Below are 17,976 nucleotides of genomic sequence, written 5' to 3'. Positions count from 1 at the left end.
ATGACTGTTTTAATATAGAGCATATGTCTAATACTGAAAATGTCTAGTTCCACAGCATCAGGCACAAGACCATCTCTCAAAAGAGCTGAGAAAAATGGTGTCTGAACGCGGCCCAGGACAGGGGTTACACAGCACATGCGGAGACTGTACCCCACCTGTGACAGAAACCGCCTATGGACGAGGAGCTGCCTCCTTTGATGGTGTTAAAACTCAGCAACAGTCTTAATCTCTGGGACTTTGGCTAACCCTCTAAAATAGAAAATTTTTATTTTGTTTGTGAACCAGTTAATTATAAATGGCCTAGAACATTCTGCTACCCAGAACGTCGAGTGAACTGCAAGTCTTTTATAAACAGGGCTTTTAAAATATATAGTCATGACTTACGCAGATTAAAGCTACTATTATGAAAACAATCTGTCTGACACTAGTAAATTTCATATTCCCAATACTACCTGAATTCCTATCTTCTCAGTTCGCATTAATTAGAACCTACATACAGCATACTAGTCAGATACGTTTCCTTTCAAATCCGTCAAACCTAGCCCTGGTCAGTTTACCTACCATTGAGCCACCAACGCCGGGTCCTTTTTCAGGTATAGCCCCCCATTTCTGAAACTCTAATACAGTTCTTACTGAATTACCTTTCAAGGCAGAAGGTAGTGTGATATGATGGCACATACAATAACCGCCTGCTTGCTTATACCTACCTCTTCATTTGAACAGTTGACAGTGAAGCACCCCAAATGTTAAAATAGCAGAATTCAGAAGCTCTAACCAATGTTTCCACAATGTCTTCTCAAAAAACTTATCCATGTGCCCTGACTGGGGTAGCTCAGTGGATTGAGTGTGGGCCTGTGAACTAAGGGATCGCGGGTCGATTCCCAGTCAGGGCACATGCCTGGGTTGCAGGCCAGTTCCCAGTGGGGGACACAGGAGAGGCAACCATATATTGATATTTCTCTCCTTCTCTCCTTCCCTTCCCCTCTAAAGATAAACGAATAAAATCTTTAAAAAAAAAGCCCAATTATCAATGTGATCCAGAAAAAGTTGGAGAGACAATTATCAGGAGTAAAAAATAATACCTAGCATTTTCTAGTATATTCAAATGAAAAAAGAAACCCTTCATACTCTTCTCTTCTAAATCATAAACTCTCTTTTGTTCTTAAGTCAAAATCCAGCTCACTTGATATGAAATGCTATAGAAGGGCAGAGAATCTCATTATCCTGACAGACTAAACTTCTACATAAAATGTCACGATCCCAGCCTAATATAAGCATTAGTCGTAATTTACACATATATTCCAGATATAGAAAGTAAATACTATGTGGATATTAAGTTCTATGTTTACCTCAAAGTAATGGACAGATACAGACACCGGGCGTGTTGAAAGTGTCCATACTCCAGGCTAAAAATGCCCACTTACATGAATATAGCTATCATTAAAGAAAATTGTAAAATGAATGACTGAAAAAAGAATCAGTAAGTTTATAAAGGCCATTTTTGGCACACTAAATATAAACAAATGACTTAAAAAAGGAATCATTATAGGAGTTGAAGGAGGAAAGAAGAGCTTGGGAAAAGGGCTTAAGTCAAGTCCTGCGGCAGGGAGGAGGCCGGGAAGGTTGGCCCGCCTCTCTTCTTCCTCTGAGCCACACATTCAAAAATACGTAACAAGGCCAATCTGGAAATCATCACACCACTCAATGTTTTCTGGTTATAACTGCCCAGATAGGTAATTCATATCTTAAAATCCTTGTTTGAGCATATCTTAATGGACAAAATACTTGCTAAGTGCTTGAAGTAGACAAAAATTGAGATTCCCCCCAAAACAAAAACCTATCATTCCTGTGCTTTACAAAAAAGAGAAATTTGGCCTTGAATTCAAATTAAAGACATCACTCGTTTGTTAATGAAATTATTCTGCTTAAATAGTAGTTTATCGGAAGCATCTGCCGTCAAAATAATCTAAAGCTGGCATTCCTACAGGGCATTAGACGTTCATTCGGTCAAAATGGGAATAAGCACACGATTTCACATCATTTTAAATGTAAAAGTACTGACAGCTACAACAGAAATATAATTAAAACGACCTATTTCTCAATGTCATAAACCGACTGACAATCTGGCATTTCCTTCCTTGCAAAGGAAAAGTCTGTATTTTAAAAACCTAAAACCATTTAAAAATCTAAACCATTATGTGATAAAATGTAAGGAAAATATTCTTTTCTGAACTACTAATTTGGTATCATTTTAACCTTTGAAATTCCTCCCCCCCTCATTATTTTAAGACTTGGAGACTTAGTTCTCTCATTGTGTGCAGTAAGGCTGTGTTTAAGAAATAGATTTTACCATATATAGTTTCTTCTTCATAGCACTGTGGTTTAAACTGGCTCTCTTACTTCCTACTGAGTCATCAAATGGTGAGAACACTAACAGTACAATGTTCTTTCAAGCAAAAATGAAAAAAGTCATCTAAATTTGCTTTAAAAGTACCTTCCTTCTCTCAAAAAAAAATACAGATTTATAAAGCTTTACTTGGGCTTACTGAATTTGTATCTGATGTACTGGTGCATTAATTTAATTACACAGTGATTATCCTGATCTTACACTACAAAAATATTTATTCTATTTATTCCACAACATTTTGCAGGCTCAGACCAAATTTGTTTTTGATTTATTTTTATTGCAAACATTTCTGAATTTGACACACAAATTAGCATATGCCAAATAAAGCAGGCCATACACAACTACAAATGTGAATTACAAATGAAAATAATTATCCTAGCATTATAAGCTACTTTGTATCACCAGACCCTAAAAACTACCAGTCACACAGTAGGCAGTTGTCTTCACTGCCTTTGGTGAAAACACCCAAGTTTGGTAACAGACTACGCAACACCTGATGCCTGGGCAGAACTCTCGAAAGGCACCTACACCGAAGCAGATACCAAGATTTGCACCTATCTGGCCACTTTCAGTGGTTGAATTTTAGGTGGTAGGTTTGAACAGTTATGAGAATAAAGCAAATACATTGTTGGAATTGGATGAGTGTTCCTCCTCCAGGCTGCCCTACTGAGAGAAACTGGTTGGGGCTAGTAAGGAAGAAGAGCAAAGACCAACAGCTGGCATGTGAAAACGTAAGAATAGCTGGCACGTAAGAACTCACCTACCCTTATAGCACTTGACTTAAGGCCTGCCAAGGGAGTTTAAAAAAAAAATCAACTTCTCAAATTGCCTATGATTAAAATTTTAAAACCTAAAATGTGTAAGAAGAAATTTGCTTTAGGTTAACAACTATTCTCACAAGTTTTTAGAAACTAAATTTGAATATCTTGTTTAATATTTAATTGTGAAGGAATCATTATACCTTTTATTTAGGTAACTAAATAAAATCAGAATGACTATGAAACAGAATATAGCATCTAAATGGTTCTTAATCCTCTAAATTTTCAGAAATATCACAGCATTCCTGACTACATATTGTAACTGTTTCTTCGTCTGAAGTCAATCATGTCTATAGAAAGTCTGAAAAAAATTTAAAAATTAGAAATGTAACACCAAATATGTACATTTTTGTTTGAACTATATACTTTCCCTACATATGTCATAGTAATTATCTTTTATCTTAAATAAGATTCTTAAATTATGAATTAAGATAAGACTAATCCATAACATACAATCATTTTCCTAATACTACAGTTAAACTAATGAAACCGTGACATAAAAATGAGCTCATGGTTAACATTCCTATACTAATTGAATATCATAAAACTCATGAAAAATACAGGGTTCATCACCCTTCAAAAAAGAGGAATACATTAAAATATAACTGGCTCAGATTTCTAAAAACAGTATTTAGCATATTAAAATGTTTTAGCCCTGAATGGTGTAGCTCAGTAGCACTGCAAACCAAAGGATCACTGGTTCAATTCCCAGTTGGGGCACACGCCTGGGTTTCAGGGCCAGGTCCCCGGGGGGTTGGGGGCTTGCAAAAGGCAACTGATTGATGTTTCTCTCCTTCTCTCTAACTGTAAAATTAAGAAATGCTTATAGTTTATTCTAAATATAATATAATACACGTCTTGTTTATATATATATATATATATATTTAACTTATTTATCTTTTAGAGAGGAAGGGAAAGAGAGGAGAGAAATATCAATGTATGGTTGCCTCTCGTGGGTCCCCTGCTGGGAACTGGCCTGCAACCCAGGCATGTGCCCTGACTGGGAATCGAACCGCAATCGTGTGGTTCGCAGGCCCGTGCTCAATCCACTGAGCTACACCAGCCAGGGCATAATACATGTCTTGTTAAAAAAACAAATAATATTTCCCCAATAATATAGAAGAGTCACGAAATCCCCATCTACTACCATCACTCCATGACCTCTAGTTCATGCGTATCCACTATGAACATTTCATGTACTCCTCCAAAACTTGCATATACACATACTAGTTTGTGAACACATAAATATCTTTAATAAAGAGCACACATATAAATGGGATTTAACAGTAAATCTTAGATATCTTCCCACAGCATTGGTCTGCCTCTTTTTTTCTATGTATTCCATTTTGTATGGATGTCCCATTATATGATAACATTTATTACTCAAGCTCATTTTTAACTAAGTTCAGATAAAGCCAGTATAACTGCTTATTAAAATCTAACATTCCATCAAGGGAAGTGTTATGGCAGTGAATATTAGGTCTTCCCCCCGCCTCAAGAATCCAGCTTGTAAAATGTTTTAAAGTACAAGTAAAATCTTTTAAAATTCATGTCACGTTTATGGAAGGTGGGGGAGAAAGATCACAAAATATGCAACTTTAAAATAGTTAGACATCACTGTAATGTAGGAGGAAATTATCACTATGGAACTCAGCCAAAATAAGTAACATTTCTGTCTTCTAATTTGCTGACTTGGTTATTCAAAAAACATTTTTTAAAAGGGGGAGAGCAGTTGAAATAACTTTCAAATAACTTTCTAAATCAATGTTTTACTCAGATTTTTACAAGTATTTGCATTTTAGAATCTTAAAGACTAACATTATCTGTAATCTGTAGCTAAGAGGAAAAAACGGGGGAACGGGAAGGCGGCAAAACTGATTATCTCCCCCAAGGTCAGTAAAATTAACACTTGGACCCCTTGAGGGCTGCAAGTAGTCCAAGATCATTCATTGGAACAGGCTGGTCCCTGCGGGGCTGCCCGTCAGCCAGATCCTCAGCATGCAGAATACAAAGTAAATTATGCACAGCCGATAGGGCATCCACTTCCCTCAAAGGAAAAAAAAAACCCTCAAAACTGTGTAAGGGCTAAAGCTTGCACTGACAACACTTCCCTTTTTTTACACCCGTTTCCTGCCTCCCGTTCGGTATCTACACAGGAAGAGGAAGGCCTTTAGGTCTTCCCTTTTTACACATCCGCGACCCTGGGGAGAGAAGCCCTTCTCAAACATACAAACCCAGTCTTTTACTCCTCCGACCCTTTAGCCGAACTGCTGCGGCTGGAGCGAGGAACCAGTCCTAGTCGGGCAGCAGGAGAGATCCCCGAGCAATGCCGGCCGTCCTTGCTGCCTCGACCCGGAGGGCTGAGGGAGTGGCAGCCTCGGGGAGACCACATCCCCTGCTCTCCTTGCCCACGGAGGCGCAAAGGGCTGCCCGTGCCCCTTGGCTCTGAGGCTCGAGGGTTCCGAGGCTCGAGAGCCCCGGGTGCATCCCCAGGCGCGGAGAGCCCGCGCGTCCCCCGCACCTTCCCGCCCGCACCCGTCGCCACCGCGGCCTCCCCGTGAGGATCATACCCCGGTGCCGTTGTCGCACACCACCACCTTCCTGCCCTGGCTGTCCATCGTCCGCCGGGAAAGAATAGCCGATGCCGCCGAACAACCTACAGCTGCCTCCTACAGCAGCCGCCACCCGGCTCTTTCCTCTTCCTCCTCCTCCCTCCCCGTAGAGCTTCCTTAGGTTCAACTTTGTTCCCCCTCCCGGAAGTCGCCACTCGACCCCGCCCGTCATTTAACAGACGGCCCGCGCGGAAAAGGTGGGGACGGAAAGAGGAGGCAGAGACTGACAGCGGTCGGTTCCAATAAGAAACGGAGGAGCGCCAGGGTCCCGCCTTCAACTCCATCTCCAGTTTCTCTCTGACTGTCTCCGCCCATCTGGGTGACGCCCTCTGCTTCTGGTTTCCGGTGCTTCACTGGGTGTAGCTGCGAGCTGACCTGTGGGCGTTGCCACTTTATCCCTAAAGCGACGTGGGAGTGTAGAGCGCTGCCTACCCCGCCGCAAGGCTCAGGCAGGACACCGAGCTTGTCTCGAGGTAGCAGTGGAATGTGGCAAAGACAGCCGGTATGGGGAGCAAACGTGGAGGTCTTTGTGGGTCACAGTATTGAACATGGCTTCGTGTGCTCTTGCTTGTAGGCCTTTTCAGTGAACAGAGCTGGAATAGATACGCACATATATTTGAAATCATGCGTTTATACAGATACCTCCGATTCCAACCCTATCCTTCTTTGCTTAACTTGCACTTAGTCAAGTGAGAGTGGATGCCCAGGAACACTTTATCACACACCTTCAGTATACGCACCCCTTTCAACCCAGAGTCAGCTTTGAGATCAGACAACCTAGGTTTCAAATCTAGCCCTGCTACTCAAGAGTTCTGATTCGGGCATATCTTTCTCTGTGTATGGGATAATTTATTTCTGTGTGTTTTAAGAAGAAAGCTACCTGAATAGAAAAAGCATCCATTCAGTGGTAACAATTGTCAACCAAATTCACAAGGAGGAGGCTGTGGCTTGGAATAAAGGACGAAGATATACTCAAGGGTCTTAGGGTTTGCAAACTGAAAAAACAGCTAGTTAATACCCAGAGTGTTTCAAAGGAGAAAGAAAAGCTGAGACTTCTAAAAGTAAAAAAAGGGCATTCTTGAGAAGAATCAGTCCTGCATTTTTAGCTGCTGGGTTGGTCCAAGATGGTAATCTTCCAAGTGTCTAGTGATCTGAATAATGGGACATTCTTTCCTAAATTGTTGAGATGGTTATCTATGGAACTCATATACATCCAGACATTAAAACACAACCGAAAAGTTTAAAAGTTTAAGTCCCCAGGCTAGTTAAGGCAAGAATAGAATCATTTCCTCATGCCTCAGCCTACTTTTTAGTAATTTAGCAGCTTGATCATAGTGACTCCATTTTATTTCTGTACTCTATTCCTTACTACTTTTTAGTTCCCTGCTTTTAAACATGCTCTCTACCTCTAATGCCCTACCTTTTTTCTTTTGAAGTACTAATTTTGACTTTTTAAATAAAGATTTCACTTTTTTTTTAGAGATGGGGGAAGGGAGGGAGAAAGAGAGGGAAATACCAACGTGTGTGAGAGAAGCATGGCCCAGTTGCCTGGACTGGACCTGGCCTGTCCTGGCCCACAACCCATGCATGTGCCTCAACCGGGGATCAAACAGGTGACCTTTCAGTTTGCGGAATGGTGCTCAACCCACTGTGCCCACCAGCCAGGGCTTAATTTTTACTTTTTAAGAAATTACACCTATTGTTTTTTTCTGCTTGTAAAAACAATACATACAGATGGTAGAAAACATCAACATCATCTATTCACTACACTAGTGAAAATGCAGCGAAATCCCTTGGTTACGCAAATTCAGAGATAATACTATTGGTGAGTGTTTCCTGCCTCTGTACCGGGTGCATTGTAGTCATTTCACTTTTCTCTAAATACTGTGGCCCCACATTTTAGGTGGTTGAATTTGGGGTTGGGGTGAGAGCTTCATTTCCAGACTTCAGATGAGATTTATGTATATGATTCCACACAAAATCTTACCAGTTGGATACCTCCATTTTACACATGAGGAAATGGGAGTTTTAAAAAATTAAGTCCAGCAATATTATAAGATATGAGATCTACACACAGAAATTAATATATTTATATATGTCATTAGTGAACAGTCTGGAAATGAGATTAGGAAAACAATTTCATTCACAAGAGCATCGGAAAATCTGAATAGCACTGACTGGTGTGGCTCAGTGGATTGAGCATCATCCCACTAACTGAGGGGTCGCTTGGTCAGAGCACATGCTTGGGTTGCAGACCAGGTACCCCACTGGGAGTGGGCAAGGGACAATCGATCAATGCTTCTCACATCGATATTTCTATTTTTAAAATTTATTTATTGATTTGAGAGAGGGAGAGGAAGTGGGGGGGAGAGAAAGAGAAACATCAATTTTTTGTTCTACTTATTGATTCATTCATTGGTTGACTCCTGTATGTGCCCTGACCAGGGATTGAACCTGCAACTTTGGCATATTGAGATGACACTCTAACCAACTGAACTACCTGGCAAGGCTCAAATCAAAGTTTCTCTTCCCTTCTTTCTCTCTTTCTCCCTCCATCCCCCTCTCTCTATAAATAGGTAAATAAAATCTTTAAAAAAAAATGAAATCAAACTAAAAGGCAAGTCACAGACTAGGAGAAAAATATTTGCAAATCACATATCCAACAAAGGACTTATATCCAGAATACACTAAGAACACAGTAATAAGACAAACTGTCTAATTTAAAAGTGGGCAAAATATTTGAATATAGCCCTGGCTGGTGGGTCAATGGATTGAGTGCTGGCCTATGGACCAAAAGGTCCCCAGTTCGATTCCCAGTTAAGGCACATACCTGGGTTGCAGGCCAGGTCTCCATTTGGGGGTGTGCAAGAGGCAGCCGATTGTTGTTTCTCTTGTCTACCCTGTTTCTTTCCCTCTCTTTCTCCGTACTTTCCCTCTCTCTAAAAAATAAATAAATAAAATCTTTTAAAATAAAGATTTTATTTATTTATCTTTAGAGAGGAAGGGAAGGAGAGAGGGAGAGAAATATCAATGTATGGTTGCCTGTCTTGTGTCCCTTGCCAGGAACTGGTCTACAACCCAGGCATATGCCCTGACTGGGAATCAAACCGTGATCCTTTGGTTCACAGGTCCGCACTCAATCCACTGAGCTACACCAGCCAGGGCTAAATAAAATCTTTTTAAAAAAGAAAAAATATTCGAATATATATTTTACCAAAGAAAATTTACGAATGGCTAATAAGCACAAGAAAAGGTACTCAATATCATTAATCATTAGGAAAATTCAAATTAAAATCATAATGAGATACTGCTTGATACTCATTAGAATGGCTATAATTAAAAAGACAGAAAATAACATGCTGGTGGGGATGTGGAGAAACTGTAACCATCATACATTGCTGGTGGAAATGTGGAGTGAAACGCCCACTTTAGAAAATAGCATGGTCATCTTTCAAAAAGTTAAACATAAAATGATCATATTTAGCATTCCAATCCTAGGTATATGCCCAAGGGAAATGAAAAGACATATCCACAGACTTGTATACAAATATTCATAGCAGTTTTACTTGTAACAGACAACAAGCGGAAACAATCCAGATGTCCAGTAATCTGTGAGTGAGGAAACTGTGTAGTATATCCATGTAGTGAATAGTACTTGGCAATAAAATGAAACAATACATGATATAACATGGATGAAGCTAAAAACATTATACTAGATACAAAACACTACATGGTGTACAATTCCATTTACATGAAATTTCTATAAAAGGCAAATTCGTAGCTATAGAAAGCAGATCAGTGATTGCTAGGGCTGAGAGCTGGGTTTGGCTGCAAACAGGCGTGAGAGAACTTTATGGGGTGACTAGATTTTGGTAATGGTTGTACAGCAATGGAAATTTACTCAAAAATCATCAAACTGTACATTTGAGATACTTATATTACACCTTGTAATGTCTCTAAAGTTGTTTTAAAATTTAAGTGCCAGGGTCCAGCCTTGGCAGGTCTCAGGGTCCCTGAAGGATGGACAGAGCAGGCAACGAATGAAGAGTCAGACACCCGGTTGAATGTTGGAGAACAGCCGGCCTCTGTGGGTCTGACTGAACTCTCAGTGTTTGATTTAAGCTTTATTTTTATAGAGATTGTAACATAATAGGTATATGGCATGATCAGTTAAGCAGAAAAAATCAATACAGAGGTAACTAGGAAAAGTACAGGAAATTCCATAGATTCAATTATGTTAAACAAAGGTTATTTTGACCAGGAGAGCCATTAATCAGACAATTAGAAGTAGCTGTATGTACTGAATTTAAATGTCTTATTGTTTATTAAAGTTCTTAGAATTTAGCATGGGGCAAAAAGATACACTAGACTGAACAGTGGTTATAGGAAATTTATTATAAGGCCTTTGTGATGTCCAACTTAGCTATCTATCTTTCTGTTCTAAAATGTTTCTTTATGTACTATGAACTCTAACTCCTTGGTAATTGTTTCTGCGTGCTTAGTTTGTAATAGTTAACCAGCCTCTCTTGCTTCTTTGCCTGTCTAATCCTAATTAATATAGATTCCTCTCCAAGGTGGAAGAGGGGCTGTTACTCCATCAACTTTTAGACGTTCAGGGGCTACTTCATTAGGGGGGTCTTTGTTCTATGGCCAAGAAATAATTTTGTACAACTTCATTGGAATTCTGCAGATCACTGGACCTGAAATACAGGTATCTAAAAATCCCACCACCTATTAATCACAAAGACAAACATGCAATGAGAGATAGACAGGAAATCCAGCCACAGTTGCCTCTGCTGTGCAGATGCATCTCATCCGTCCCGACTGTGTCAAGGGATGGCTGTTGGTCGGCTCCCAACAATTAAGTTATTTGTCCAAATTTACCTATCATGTGTCAGAACTAGGATTAGGCATACGGTGCCTAACTTTAAAGCCCAAGTTCTGTTTACTTAGGATTTTTGAAAACTTCAGAAAAGCTGAAGCCCCAGTTGGTATCCAGTTGAGATGACTCCTGGAGGAAAAATAGCACTTCATTTGGACCTGATTTAGCTTCTGTGCTTGGGTGGAAAGGGATGGAAGATGGTTATGGAGTAATACAATGATTTTTAAAATACACCCCTGTTCATAGCTATGCATCATACTTGAGTTGAGAGGGTAAACAGTGTTTACTAGTAATTGAAATAAAATAATATAAATAATGAACTCTTTTCTGTCCAGAATTTATAGTCAAGAATGATTTCCTTGAATTCCCTTGAAATGCAGTTGTTCGTATCTGCAGTCTCTAAACTAATGAGCACAATGGCACCTTGGGAATATTTTGAGTAGAACTTTAATTTATTTCAAAGGTCACTCATTTAAAAAAATTGATAGTGTCACCACATGTATTATACCTCATCCTGTACTTGAACTCAGGAAGGGGACAGCTAGATCATTTATTTAATTACTTGCTTTAACACATCACTGAGTCAAAAGATTTGTACTTATGCCAGAAAAGTATTTCTCTATCTTGTCAATTATCTAAAATTTTCCAAGTCATTCTTCTGTTGCTAAGAGAAAGTTCATGTTAGCAGTGTGAAATTAGTTGGAAGCAAGTTAATCTATTTGAAAGTGTTTTGACATCACATCACTTTGCTCCTAAATTCTTCAGCATGGTCATCCTAAGATGAAGTGCAATTTCTTACAAAACTATAACATCATTATCATATCTAAGAAAACTAGCAATAATTCCATATCACCTAATATCCAGTCCATATTTATATTTCCCCAGTTGTTCCTAAAGTATTTATAGCTGTTTCTCCTCCTGAATTGAGATTAGTCAGGGTTCATGTATTGTTTTTGTTGTTACATCTGTTTAGTGTCTTAATCTAAAATAGACTTCTCATCTGTTTTTTAATGACTGACTTTTTGAAGAGTTTAGGACATTTGGCTATAGAAACATTCCATGTTCTGGATTTGTCTGATTGCTTCCTCATGGTAATTAAAATTTTATAAATAAGATTATGGCATTTGATGGAACTATAAACAGGCTGTTACATGGATATGCTATGCTTTTGGTAATACAAAATTAACATTGTATTAACATCAGAACCAAGTAAGATCTTGCTATACAGTAAATATTGCTATTGTCTTGATTTAAATCTAGCCTAGGAAGAGTACAATTATAATGCAAGAAAAAAAAACCTGAAAAGGTAGGGATTTGTATTGTGTGATTTGGTGTCTTTGCTTGAAAAGGGGACTAAATATTATAAAAGTTAATAAATTAAATGAAATCTTTTACTATCCAATGTCCTGACTTCGTCTAGCCTCTTGCTTGCTTTTAGATTCCTTGTGTATGTAGAGCATCTCAACAATGGAGAAAAATAATTCTGAAGACTTTATGCGTGTCTTATAGTTTAATAGCTTTAAATTGCATTTTAATGTAATAATCAATTTACTATTGTTGACTTTTATTGTGGAAATTTTCAAACATGCATAAAAGTATAGCCCAGGAGCTCCTCACCTAACTCCAGCAGTCATCAGCTTTCTGCTGTTTGTTTCTCTTTCGTCTATTTCCCTTCACACAGTTTTGTTGTTATTCTTGTTTGCGGTACTATTGTAAAGCAAACTCTGTCAGCATACCCTTCTTTAAATACTTCTGTGTGTGTTTCTACCAGACTTTAAAATATGTAATCCCAATGCCATTATTATAGCAAACAAAATTAATAAACTCTTATTTTTCTAATACTCCATTTATGTTCAGTTTTCCTCAATTGTCTAAAAAAAGTCCTCTTACAGTGTTTCTTTATTCAAGACCTGAACAAGGCCCACACATTGCATTTGGTTAATATGTCTCTTAAGACTATTTTAGTCTATAACACTTCCCTCTGCCTTTTCTTACACCGTTGTTGTTGTCAAAGAAACAGCATCACCGACCAGTTTGACTCGCTAGTTGGGCATTGTCCCACAAAGCGGAAGGGCCCCTGTTGCATCCCTAGTCAGGGCACAAACCAGGGATGTGGGCCAGGTCCCCAGTAGGGGGCAGGTAAGAGGCAACCATACATTGATGTTTCTCTCCCTCTCTATCTCCCTCCCTTCAACTCTCTCTAAAAATAAATAATAAAATATTTTTAAAAATTAAAAAAATAAAAAGAAAAGAATCATTCAAATTATCCAGATAAATTGTCTAAAATTTGATTAAAGTTAGAATTTATATATCTTTAACCTAACTAAGATAATATTGTGATCAAAATTTTGTGATCATAGTAATTTGCTATTGAAAAGAAAAGAGCCCTGGCTGGTGTGGTTCTGTGGATTTCGCCCCAGCCTGTGAACCAAAGGGTCACTGGTTCAATTTCCAGTCAGGGCACATGCCTGGGTTGTAGGCCAGGTCCCCAGTTGGCAATGAGCAAGAAGCAACCCATTGATATTTCTCTCCCTCTCTCCCTCCTTTCCCCTCTTTGTGAAACTAAATAAGTAAAAATCTTTTTAAAAAAGAAAAAAGAAAAGACAAGAAACACAAGGCTTGTGGGGGCAGCAATAAAATTATATCTCTAAGGGAAAATACAAAAGGGATACATTTATGGCCAAATCCCTCAACAGCAAAGTGTGGAACAGCATGAGCTTTTGTCTCAAGCTGTGTCAGGTTTCGAAGCCTAAGAAACAAGTCTATAGCAAAAATATGTAAGTTTATGGAAAAATAAATAAAACCTAGTAAGACTAAGCACGGCCCTTAGTCTTTAGGCCTGGAGGCCTAAGAGTCTGTTTCTTCTGCTTTCTAGTTGACTTGTCATCTGTGTTAGGGTCTTTATGGGTCCAGCTATCTTCAGCTACAATTCCCGGATGAAGCTGTGAACCCTCTTCAAACTCGGACTCATCTTCTAGATCTGGCTTTTCTAGATAAGGTGTAGACAGTGAGAGAAGTGAACAGAGAGTTAACTCTGCCACTGCTAAAGCAACATAGTCACCCAGCCCAGTCTTTTGAAAAGGTTTCCAGTCTTTTCAGCACAAGGATCCCATTGAGTACACTTTGCTGATCTGAACTGTTGCCAGGCAGAGCACATACTCTGTGTCTCACAGGTGCTGCAACAACACCTGGGGCACACCCTGTAAAAACCAGTATCACTATTATGAAATAGCAGTATCACTGTTCTTTTGTGGAACATTAAAAATAGCTCTCAGATGTCCACGACCACCTCCCTATTTGTTACAACAATCTATTTTAAAGATGAGTAGAGTAGGTACAGAGAAGTTAAATGATGAATAATATACTTATATCGTGGAATAATGAATCTAATAGAAAGCATACTGAGCCATTAATTAGAGGACCTGGGTTCAGGTTTCACTTTAAGAAGAATTAGCTTTGTGATCTTGGCCACTTATTAAAATTTTTCTCACTTTACACAATTCTGTTTGTTTGTTTTTTGACGCCAATAAGTGCATTATTCTTTTGACTTATAAAATATATTATTTTATTATTATAATTATTATTTTACAGCTACTCCTTAGACTTCCGGTTCAAGATGGTGGCATAGGTAAACTTACCTTACCTCCTTGTACAACCACATCAAAATTACAACTAAAATATAAAACAATCATCACTCAGAACCATCAGAAATCAAACTGAATGGAAGTCTGACATCTACGGAATTAGAAATCACACCAATCCAGACTAGTGGCGGGGCAGAGACACAGAATGGATTGGTCCCACATCCACGTGTGGTGGATAAAATTACAGGAGGGATATTTCAGGAGTGAGGAGTCCCAGGCCTACACCAGGCCCCCCAGTCCAGGGTTCCGGTGCCAGGAAGATAAATGCCAAAACTTCTGGCTACAAAAACCAGGGGAGACTCAGTCAGTGGAAGAAACTTCTGGAGTCCCAAGAGGTTCCCGTTAAAAAATCCATGGGCCTGGGAACCACACGATCATGGTTTGATTCCCAGTCAGGGCACATGCCTGGATTGCAGACCTGTTCCCTACAGGCTAGTTCCCAGCAGGGGATGCATGAGAGGCAACCATACATTGATATTTCTCTCCTTCTCTCCTTCCCTTCCCCTCTAAAGATAAATAAATAAATTAATTTTAAAAAATCCACCCATGGACTCACCTACTCAGACTCACTCCCTCTGAGGTCCAGCACCAGGGGAGCAACTTGAAAGGCATCAGTGGCAAACAGGGAGGGACTGAAGTGTCTGGCATCAAGGTAAGAGCTGGGTGACAGTTTTTTCCTGGAAAGAAAGGTGAGAAGAGGCTGCTGTCCCTTTTCTGAACCCTCCCTCCACAGAGCCACAGAACCACAGAGCCAGCAGGCTGGTGCCACATCTGAGACTCCATCAACCTGGCTAACACTGTTGACCCTACCCTGGAGATCCCCAGAGAACAGAGAACTCATCCTTCCCAACCTACTGGCCCACCCAAGCTGCTTTCCATATGAATGGCTGGTCTTGGCTCATGCTTTACAACTTCCTAAATCCTCTCACAAGCAACAGCTACCTCAGAGAGTCCCTAGCCTCTATACCTCTTGCTAAGGAGTCCCAGAACCAGCACTAGCAGCACTCAGCCTACACTCACAGCTTGGCTTTGCCTGAGACTCTCCAAGCTCAGCACAAGTAGCAGCCATCTCAGATTGCTTTATAATTCAGGTATCATGGCCCCAGAAAAAACACAGGTTGGGGCTGACCATGGAGAAACCGAGAAACCCCAAAGCCTGTGCATCCAGTGGGCAGCTATAGATGATGTTGGAGCACCACCACCCTGCCCCTGTGCAGTTGATCCTCCTTGGAGGATAGAGATTGGAGGTAAGTAGTCACAGCCAGTCCTTGCAGCTGACTGGCCTGGGTAAATATCCTCCATTGACCTGCCAACAGCAATCAAGGCTCAATTACAAGAGGACAGTGTACTTAGCCCACATGAGAGGCACGCCTTGAGTACCCAGCTTTGGTGATAGGGGAGGCTGTGCCACTGGACTCTACAGAATAACTACTACATTAGGCCACACTAACAGGAGAAGGGGTGATAGCAATCTACCTTATACATAGAAATAAACACAGGGAGGCTGCCAAAGCCACAAGACAAAAAAACATGGCCCAAATGGAAGAACAGGTCCAAATTCCAGAAAAAGAGCTGAGCAAAATGAGATAAGCAATCTGTCAGATGCAGAGTTCAAACACTGGTTATAAGGATGCTCAAGGAACATAGTAAGGACCTCAACATCATAAAAAAGATCCAGTCAGAAATGAAAAATATACTAATTAAAATAAAAAATTACAGTAGAGTGGATAAAACTGAGAATCAAATTAATGATATGAAACATAAGGAAGCAAAAAACAACCAATCAAAACAACAAGAAGAAAAAAAGAATGAAAAAAAAACCCAAGAAAAGTATAAGTAGCCTCTGGGACAATTTCAAGTGATCTAACATTCGCATCATAGAGGTGCCAGAAAGAAAAGAAAAAGAGCAAGAAATTGGAAATCTATTTGAAAAAAAAAGAGAAAGACCTATCCTGGAAAGAAATAGACATGCAAGTCCAGGAAGCAAAGAGTCCCAAACAAGAAGGGTGCAAAGAGGCCCACTCCAAGACACATTGTAATTAAAATGCCAAAGGTTAAAGATAAAGAGAGAATCTTAAAAGCAGCAAGAGAAAAGAAGTTAGTTACCCACAGGGGAGTTCTCATAAGAATGTCACCTGATTTCTCAGAAGAAACTTTGCAGGCTAGAAGGGATTGGCAAGAAATAGTCAAAGTCATGAAGAGCAGGGCCCCACAGCCAAGATTGTTCTACTCAGCAAAGGTATCATTTAGAATCAAAGGGCAGAGAGAGAGATTCCCATATAAGAAAAAACTAAAGGAGCTCATCATCACCAAACCATTATTGTATGAAATGTTAAAGGTACTTATTTAAGAAAAAGAAGAAGAGCAAAACTATGAACAATAAAATGGCATATACATATCTATCAACAATTGAATCTAAAAAAATAAACTTAGCAAACAAGAAGAACAGAGACAAAAGCGTGGATAAAGGGAGTGTTTTTATGGTTGTCAGATTGGAGGAGGTTGTATGGGAGTGGGTGAAGAGGCGAGGGGATTAAGAACAAATAGGTAGTTACAGAATAGCCATGGGGATGTAAAGTACAGTATAGGAAATGGAGTAGCCAAAGAACCTATGCATGACCCGTGGACATGAACAACGGTGTGGGGATTGCCTGAGGGAGTTGGGGGTGCTGGGTGGAGGGGGACAAAGGGGAAAAATTGTGACCACTGTAACAGCATATTCAATAAAATTAAAAAATTAAAATTATTACTTTACATATCATGATTATGACATTGAAATTCATGTTCTCTTCTGTTGTTTCATTGGTGATGTTCTAACTAGAGTGAGTATTAAGATGATCTGATAGTCTTACCTCTTATTTCTTTCTTATTTTCCTTCCCTTGTTTCCTCTTTTCTCCTTAATTATTAGAATAAGATTCCCCATGTTCATCCTCATGATCTTCATTAACATTTCTAGAGATGTGGATCACTTATGTTTGTTCAGGTAAGCATAGATAATTGATACATTACAGTTTAATTAAATTCCCACCATGAATTGTAAATGCAATGCGTTGGCACATAAAAAAATGTTGTCATCGATGACAGTCTGACTCATCACCAATAGCAAAGAAACCTAAATATGCTAGAAAGTGGACTAATTCACATCGGAGACCTAACTCATATGGAGACATAATTTTGGTAACATGCTATCTTCATTTATCACATAGCACAGAGAACTCAAGTTTCCTTTTGAACATCTGAATGAGATTTTATCTCGGAATGCGAAGTTGCCTCAGAGAAGCAGATAGTCCTGCTCAAACCTGTTTGGTCATTCTTAAGGTTAAATGATTGCTCTTCACTCTTTGGTGAACATTACAGGCCAGGAATACTTTCCATTGGTGATTTGACCCGACAGTGACAGTGATACAGAAAAGGCTTTGTTAAGCATTAGAGTTATTTTCATACATTTTTGGGACCTCAAAGAACAAGAGTTTGACTTTGTACAACCTGAGAGTGTAATAATCTATTACTCACGTAGAAAGCATGGAATAAGATCACTAAGCATGCTATAGCATGAAACTACTCCTATAAAATGAACACTAGTCCATTTACTAGAGGTGAAGAGGAGTCGAA

At 39.4% G+C, this 17,976-nt stretch overlaps 1 protein-coding gene across 2 annotated transcripts in view; it reads right to left on the bottom strand.

Annotated features, from left to right (window-relative positions):
• The window catches only part of ACTR2 (actin related protein 2), a 33,554-nt gene extending 27,560 nt beyond the window's left edge, over positions 1-5,994 (bottom strand). For both annotated transcript variants that reach the window (XM_037048055.1, XM_037048056.1), the window contains exon 1: positions 5,796-5,994. In XM_037048055.1, the coding sequence (XP_036903950.1) occupies positions 5,796-5,843 (48 nt within the window). In that variant the 5' untranslated portion in view covers positions 5,844-5,994. The remainder of the gene's footprint in view (positions 1-5,795) is intronic.
• Between the last annotated feature and the right edge of the window lie 11,982 nt (positions 5,995-17,976).

The sequence above is a fragment of the Sturnira hondurensis genome, unplaced genomic scaffold, assembly GCF_014824575.4.
Source record: "Sturnira hondurensis isolate 20B ecotype Veracruz unplaced genomic scaffold, ASM1482457v3 Scaffold0006413, whole genome shotgun sequence".
NCBI lineage: Eukaryota > Metazoa > Chordata > Mammalia > Chiroptera > Phyllostomidae > Sturnira > Sturnira hondurensis.
This window is presented reverse-complemented; position numbering and strand designations above follow the sequence as displayed.